General features: G+C 58.3%; 1 protein-coding gene across 1 annotated transcript in view; it reads left to right on the top strand.

Annotated features, from left to right (window-relative positions):
• Positions 1-1,103: 1,103 nt before the first annotated feature.
• FLG (filaggrin) overlaps positions 1,104-8,349 on the top strand; it is a 37,520-nt gene continuing 30,274 nt past the window's right edge. Inside the window, exons 1-7 of the mRNA XM_040999071.1 lie at positions 1,104-1,241; positions 1,746-1,906; positions 2,918-3,733; positions 3,911-4,855; positions 5,024-5,968; positions 6,146-7,090; positions 7,268-8,212. Coding sequence (XP_040855005.1) covers positions 1,104-1,241; positions 1,746-1,906; positions 2,918-3,733; positions 3,911-4,855; positions 5,024-5,968; positions 6,146-7,090; positions 7,268-8,212 — 4,895 coding nt within the window. The remainder of the gene's footprint in view (positions 1,242-1,745; positions 1,907-2,917; positions 3,734-3,910; positions 4,856-5,023; positions 5,969-6,145; positions 7,091-7,267; positions 8,213-8,349) is intronic.

The following is an 8,349-nucleotide window of genomic DNA, read 5'->3' as shown; positions in this document are numbered from 1 at the left end:
ATAAATATGTATGTGTTTCCATTGAAAGTAATTCTGAAAGTCAGTAGCTGGGTCTTAGATCCAGCCAAAGGATCAGCTTATCTGCTAATTCAGCAAAATCAAATAACAGTTCATCCATCAAAGTGATTAAGGCAAAACGAAAACAGAAATTTGACAATATGAAATATTTTTTCTTTCTTAGTTTCTATTAACATATATATTTCTAATTGTCACTTTTCCTGTAAAATGGTGTAGAATGATAAAACTTTTCTTTTAGTGGATATCCAAAAACTTATTAAATTCCTTTTCCCTCTTATCAAATAATCCTGTTCTATCTGCTGTAGTTCCAACTACTATAGCAACATTTTCATGTTATTTTTCCCAATAGTATTTTAGTCTCACTTGATTTTATCAGTCATAAAGTGCTCATTAACTTTATTTTATATAATAAATGCTTGTTTAAATGTGATGATATGCTTATTAACAACTCAGTTTACAATAAGGTAAACTAGAAAATCTGCTAAAGGCAAAATGAAAGCCAATTGTCTTCACCCCCCTCCAAAAAAAAAAGCCACTAAAAAAAATAAGAAGCTATAAATTGTAACTATCCAATTAAAAATGGCACAATATGAATTTTTTAAAAAGAAGATTTAGTGAAGAATTGTTCAGACTTTTGCCATTTGGCAAACTGGTTTTCAAATATCTGAGCAAAGCAATCATTTATAAGATTAGTTTTTTGATAACTGATTTTCAGCACATTCATAGGGGCAAAATTCCCTGCTTCTGCAATTGTTGATCGGAATGGCTTCATCAGGCTTTTGCTTACTTAAATACACAAGAGTCTGAAAGAAAACTTAAATCCTACTATAAATGGATGTGGCCAAGAAACAGCCAATTTCAGGATGTCAATTCAACACTGGGGTCGACACTGTACCATTTTCACCAGGTAGATGGTAAAGAAGATTTTGCTGCCTGTCTTCCATTTTCAATATGGATTACTTAGGAGGGGAAATAGGTTCAAACTGTGGAAATTCATTACAATAATGAGTATTATCTAAAACAATGAGAAAGTCACAGGTAAATTTTTATTTCTTTTTTGTTAGGTTCACATATATTGCCAAAAGATGTCTACTCTCCTGGAAAACATCACTGCCATCATTGAACTTTTCCATCAATATTCACAAAAAGATAAAGACACCGACACACTAAGCAAACAAGAGCTGAAGGAACTGCTGGAGACGGAGTTTCGGACAATTCTAAAGGTAGGACTAGTTTCACTAAAAGTGGGAGGGTTTCTTTGTCAATAATTTGGCCAAAAACAACTCCATACATCTTGAATAATGTATGGAATAGAAACTCAGTCTCTTCCACAAGAGGAAGAATTTGAGTTCATACTTAACCGCTTTGTGTATATATATATACTAGCTTTAAAAAACAAATATTAACTATTAATATGTAATGACAAACAAAAGAACACGAGCTAGACAATTCTTCATCATATTCTTCTCAATATAAAGTTTAAGAGAATATATTTAAAAGGTTACCAAATTGTGGATCCTATTAACGTTTTGTTTCAAACAAATGCAGCTAACAAAAAAGGCATAACATGGGATCAAAACTGTAGAATCATAGTGGGAAAGAAGTAGCAAAAGAGACCGCAAAAAAAAAAAATGATTCTTTTTGGCAACAATGTTGACAAACCAGAGTTAACGCTAAGCTAATGCATGATGAAGTAGGTGCATCTGATTCAATCTCTATTTGTGCAGAACCCAGATGACCCAGATACCGCTGATGTATTCATGGAAATCCTGGACATAGACCACAATGAAAAAATAGATTTCACAGAGTTTTTACTGATGATATTCAAGTTGGCGCAAGCTTATTACCAGTCCACCAAGAGACAGAACTTCCACACATCAGGGCGAAAGCACAGAAAGCACAGTCAGAGAAGTGAAGGAAAAGGGCATGAGACGGAGGAAGAAGAACAGAAGAGATCCACAAAGGATCACGGAAGAGTTGGGGGGAAAAAGAAGAGGGAAAGATCCAACACCTCAACAGAAAGTGGAAAAAAGAGACATGGCTCAACCTCAAGAGGACGAGAGAAAGGAAATGACACGACGAAACATTGGGAAGAGGAAGGAAACAGAAAAAAGCATCATGATGAAATAGAAAAGCAAAAACAGCCACCTACATCCACAGAAAATAAGGGAAAGAAACACAAAACAAACACAAAAGTACATAAAAAACGAGAAACAGCAGAAGATGAAATCTACTTGGACCGAGAAATAGAATATTATTCAAATTGCCAGGAAAATCAGTATTATAATAGATACTATGCAATGGAAAACAATGAACCCTCAGTAACACGAGGAGAAAAAAGCAGCAAAAGACATCAAAATCACCACGACGAGTCAGCAGATGAAGTTACACATTCAGGAAAGAGGGAACATCAATCTGAAAGAGAAAGAGAGAGACACCAGAGACCCAGCTCTGGTCAGGCCAGCGACAGCGAGGGCCATTCTGAAGACTCGGCCAGGCACACCACAGCCACCCAGGGCCGCCCTGCGTCCGGCTCCCGCAGCCAGCAGGGCCAGGGGCACGGCCACTCGGCTGACAGCTCCCGGCACCAGGGGCACCAGGGGCAGCAGGGGCAGCAGCAGCACCAGCAGCACCAGCAGCAGGGACAGGAGTCCAGACACAGGCAGACCGACGCAGCCCACGGACAGGAAGGGTCCAGCAGGAGCCAAAGGCACCAGCAGTCGGCAGACAGCTCCCGGCACTCAGCCACTGCACAAAGGCAACCCACTAGGCAGCCCAGTGCACACAGGCAGCGCGACTCCAGTGTCAGCCAGGCCAGCGACAGAGAGGGCCAGTCCGTAGACTCGGGCAGCGAGGCAGGCTCGGCCCACGCACAAGGCCACTCTTCCTCTGCACACAGGGAGCAGCAAGGACAGGCACAGCGAGCCGGAGGCTCCCGCTACTACCACCTCTACCAGGTCTCCCAGCACCAGCAGCCCGAGGCAGCCCACGAGCGCCAGCGATCCGGCACCAGGACCGATCAGGGAGCCCACCACCAACAGCAACAGCAGGGCTCCCGGCACACGCAGACCCACGAGGCTCAGGATTCTGCTCGTGGACAGCACGAGACCAGCCAGGGGCGCTCCGGCTCCAGAGGAAGACAGGGCACCCGCCACCAGCAGGCCCAGGACAGCGCCAGGCACTCCGAGTCCCCCGAGGCCCACACCTCCTCTCAGGGACACTCAGCAGCCAGCAGAGGAGGCAGGCAGGGCCAGCGCCACGAGCAGTCACCAGACACCTCTGCTCGCTCCGGGTCTCACCAACGGGAAGGCTCCAGCCACACCCGGTCCCAGTCCCAGTCGGCCCATGGCCACTCTGATGCCGCAGGCCGCGGCAGACAAGGGTCCAGCCACGGACAGCACACAGACAGCTCCAGACACTCAGGCTCGCGTCGTGCCCAGCCTGAAGCCTCCCACGGGCAGTCAAGACACAGCCAGAGGGGAAGGCACGAGCAGTCTCCCGACAGCGCCACACACTCGGACGCCGAACACGGACACTCCACCTCCAGGACACAGAGACACCAGAGACCCAGCTCTGGTCAGGCCAACGACAGCGAGGGCCATTCTGAAGACTCGGCCAGGCACACCGCAGCCACCCAGGGCCGCCCTGCGTCCGGCTCCCGCAGCCAGCAGGGCCAGGGGCATGGCCACTCGGCTGACAGCTCCCGGCACCAGGGGCACCAGGGGCAGCAGGGGCGGCAGCAGCACCAGCAGCACCAGCAGCAGGGACAGGAGTCCAGACACAGGCAGACCGACGCAGCCCACGGACAGGAAGGGTCCAGCAGGAGCCAAAGGCACCAGCAGTCGGCAGACAGCTCCCGGCACTCAGCCACCGCACAAAGGCAACCCACTAGGCAGCCCAGTGCACACAGGCAGCGCGACTCCAGTGTCAGCCAGGCCAGCGACAGCGAGGGCCAGTCCGTAGACTCGGGCAGCGAGGCAGGCTCGGCCCACGCACAAGGCCACTCTTCCTCTGCACACAGGGAGCAGCAAGGACAGGCACAGCGAGCCGGAGGCTCCCGCTACTACCACCTCTACCAGGTCTCCCAGCACCAGCAGCCCGAGGCAGCCCACGAGCGCCAGCGATCCGGCACCAGGACCGATCAGGGAGCCCACCACCAACAGCAACAGCAGGGCTCCCGGCACACGCAGACCCACGAGGCTCAGGATTCTGCTCGTGGACAGCACGAGACCAGCCAGGGGCGCTCCGGCTCCAGAGGAAGACAGGGCACCCGCCACCAGCAGGCCCAGGACAGCGCCAGGCACTCCGAGTCCCCCGAGGCCCACACCTCCTCTCAGGGACACTCAGCAGCCAGCAGAGGAGGCAGGCAGGGCCAGCGCCACGAGCAGTCACCAGACACCTCTGCTCGCTCCGGGTCTCACCAACGGGAAGGCTCCAGCCACACCCGGTCCCAGTCCCAGTCGGCCCATGGCCACTCTGATGCCGCAGGCCGCGGCAGACAAGGGTCCAGCCACGGACAGCACACAGACAGCTCCAGACACTCAGGCTCGCGTCGTGCCCAGCCTGAAGCCTCCCACGGGCAGTCAAGACACAGCCAGAGGGGAAGGCACGAGCAGTCTCCCGACAGCGCCACACACTCGGACGCCGAACACGGACACTCCACCTCCAGGACACAGAGACACCAGAGACCCAGCTCTGGTCAGGCCAGCGACAGCGAGGGCCATTCTGAAGACTCGACCAGGCACACCGCAGCCACCCAGGGCCGCCCTGCGTCCGGCTCCCGCAGCCAGCAGGGCCAGGGGCACGGCCACTCGGCTGACAGCTCCCGGCACCAGGGGCACCAGGGGCAGCAGGGGCAGCAGCAGCACCAGCAGCAGGGACAGGAGTCCAGACACAGGCAGACCGACGCAGCCCACGGACAGGAAGGGTCCAGCAGGAGCCAAAGGCACCAGCAGTCGGCAGACAGCTCCCGGCACTCAGCCACCGCACAAAGGCAACCCACTAGGCAGCCCAGTGCACACAGGCAGCGCGACTCCAGTGTCAGCCAGGCCAGCGACAGCGAGGGCCAGTCCGTAGACTCGGGCAGCGAGGCAGGCTCGGCCCACGCACAAGGCCACTCTTCCTCTGCACACAGGGAGCAGCAAGGACAGGCACAGCGAGCCGGAGGCTCCCGCTACTACTACCTCTACCAGGTCTCCCAGCACCAGCAGCCCGAGGCAGCCCACGAGCGCCAGCGATCCGGCACCAGGACCGATCAGGGAGCCCACCACCAACAGCAACAGCAGGGCTCCCGGCACACGCAGACCCACGAGGCTCAGGATTCTGCTCGTGGACAGCACGAGACCAGCCAGGGGCGCTCCGGCTCCAGAGGAAGACAGGGCACCCGCCACCAGCAGGCCCAGGACAGCGCCAGGCACTCCGAGTCCCCCGAGGCCCACACCTCCTCTCAGGGACACTCAGCAGCCAGCAGAGGAGGCAGGCAGGGCCAGCGCCACGAGCAGTCACCAGACACCTCTGCTCGCTCCGGGTCTCACCAACGGGAAGGCTCCAGCCACACCCGGTCCCAGTCCCAGTCGGCCCATGGCCACTCTGATGCCGCAGGCCGCGGCAGACAAGGGTCCAGCCACGGACAGCACACAGACAGCTCCAGACACTCAGGCTCGCGTCGTGCCCAGCCTGAAGCCTCCCACGGGCAGTCAAGACACAGCCAGAGGGGAAGGCACGAGCAGTCTCCCGACAGCGCCACACACTCGGACGCCGAACACGGACACTCCACCTCCAGGACACAGAGACACCAGAGACCCAGCTCTGGTCAGGCCAGCGACAGCGAGGGCCATTCTGAAGACTCGGCCAGGCACACCGCAGCCACCCAGGGCCGCCCTGCGTCCGGCTCCCGCAGCCAGCAGGGCCAGGGGCACGGCCACTCGGCTGACAGCTCCCGGCACCAGGGGCACCAGGGGCAGCAGGGGCAGCAGCAGCACCAGCAGCACCAGCAGCAGGGACAGGAGTCCAGACACAGGCAGACCGACGCAGCCCACGGACAGGAAGGGTCCAGCAGGAGCCAAAGGCACCAGCAGTCGGCAGACAGCTCCCGGCACTCAGCCACCGCACAAAGGCAACCCACTAGGCAGCCCAGTGCACACAGGCAGCGCGACTCCAGTGTCAGCCAGGCCAGCGACAGCGAGGGCCAGTCCGTAGACTCGGGCAGCGAGGCAGGCTCGGCCCACGCACAAGGCCACTCTTCCTCTGCACACAGGGAGCAGCAAGGACAGGCACAGCGAGCCGGAGGCTCCTGCTACTACTACCTCTACCAGGTCTCCCAGCACCAGCAGCCCGAGGCAGCCCACGAGCGCCAGCGATCCGGCACCAGGACCGATCAGGGAGCCCACCACCAACAGCAACAGCAGGGCTCCCGGCACACGCAGACCCACGAGGCTCAGGATTCTGCTCGTGGACAGCACGAGACCAGCCAGGGGCGCTCCGGCTCCAGAGGAAGACAGGGCACCCGCCACCAGCAGGCCCAGGACAGCGCCAGGCACTCCGAGTCCCCCGAGGCCCACACCTCCTCTCAGGGACACTCAGCAGCCAGCAGAGGAGGCAGGCAGGGCCAGCGCCACGAGCAGTCACCAGACACCTCTGCTCGCTCCGGGTCTCACCAACGGGAAGGCTCCAGCCACACCCGGTCCCAGTCCCAGTCGGCCCATGGCCACTCTGATGCCGCAGGCCGCGGCAGACAAGGGTCCAGCCACGGACAGCACACAGACAGCTCCAGACACTCAGGCTCGCGTCGTGCCCAGCCTGAAGCCTCCCACGGGCAGTCAAGACACAGCCAGAGGGGAAGGCACGAGCAGTCTCCCGACAGCGCCACACACTCGGACGCCGAACACGGACACTCCACCTCCAGGACACAGAGACACCAGAGACCCAGCTCTGGTCAGGCCAGCGACAGCGAGGGCCATTCTGAAGACTCGGCCAGGCACACCGCAGCCACCCAGGGCCGCCCTGCGTCCGGCTCCCGCAGCCAGCAGGGCCAGGGGCACGGCCACTCGGCTGACAGCTCCCGGCACCAGGGGCACCAGGGGCAGCAGGGGCGGCAGCAGCACCAGCAGCACCAGCAGCAGGGACAGGAGTCCAGACACAGGCAGACCGACGCAGCCCACGGACAGGAAGGGTCCAGCAGGAGCCAAAGGCACCAGCAGTCGGCAGACAGCTCCCGGCACTCAGCCACTGCACAAAGGCAACCCACTAGGCAGCCCAGTGCACACAGGCAGCGCGACTCCAGTGTCAGCCAGGCCAGCGACAGCGAGGGCCAGTCCGTAGACTCGGGCAGCGAGGCAGGCTCGGCCCACGCACAAGGCCACTCTTCCTCTGCACACAGGGAGCAGCAAGGACAGGCACAGCGAGCCGGAGGCTCCTGCTACTACTACCTCTACCAGGTCTCCCAGCACCAGCAGCCCGAGGCAGCCCACGAGCGCCAGCGATCCGGCACCAGGACCGATCAGGGAGCCCACCACCAACAGCAACAGCAGGGCTCCCGGCACACGCAGACCCACGAGGCTCAGGATTCTGCTCGTGGACAGCACGAGACCAGCCAGGGGCACTCCGGCTCCAGAGGAAGACAGGGCACCCGCCACCAGCAGGCCCAGGACAGCGCCAGGCACTCCGAGTCCCCCGAGGCCCACACCTCCTCTCAGGGACACTCAGCAGCCAGCAGAGGAGGCAGGCAGGGCCAGCGCCACGAGCAGTCACCAGACACCTCTGCTCGCTCCGGGTCTCACCAACGGGAAGGCTCCAGCCACACCCGGTCCCAGTCCCAGTCGGCCCATGGCCACTCTGATGCCGCAGGCCGCGGCAGACAAGGGTCCAGCCACGGACAGCACACAGACAGCTCCAGACACTCAGGCTCGCGTCGTGCCCAGCCTGAAGCCTCCCACGGGCAGTCAAGACACAGCCAGAGGGGAAGGCACGAGCAGTCTCCCGACAGCGCCACACACTCGGACGCCGAACACGGACACTCCACCTCCAGGACACAGAGACACCAGAGACCCAGCTCTGGTCAGGCCAGCGACAGCGAGGGCCATTCTGAAGACTCGGCCAGGCACACCGCAGCCACCCAGGGCCGCCCTGCGTCCGGCTCCCGCAGCCAGCAGGGCCAGGGGCACGGCCACTCGGCTGACAGCTCCCGGCACCAGGGGCACCAGGGGCAGCAGGGGCAGCAGCAGCACCAGCAGCACCAGCAGCAGGGACAGGAGTCCAGACACAGGCAGACCGACGCAGCCCACGGACAGGAAGGGTCCAGCAGGAGCCAAAGGCACCAGCAGTCGGCAGACA

The sequence above is a fragment of the Ochotona curzoniae genome, unplaced genomic scaffold (genome assembly GCF_017591425.1).
Source record: "Ochotona curzoniae isolate NIBS_2020 unplaced genomic scaffold, NIBS_Ocur_1.0 scaffold_1037, whole genome shotgun sequence".
In the NCBI taxonomy this organism is placed as follows: domain Eukaryota; kingdom Metazoa; phylum Chordata; class Mammalia; order Lagomorpha; family Ochotonidae; genus Ochotona; species Ochotona curzoniae.
This window is presented reverse-complemented; position numbering and strand designations above follow the sequence as displayed.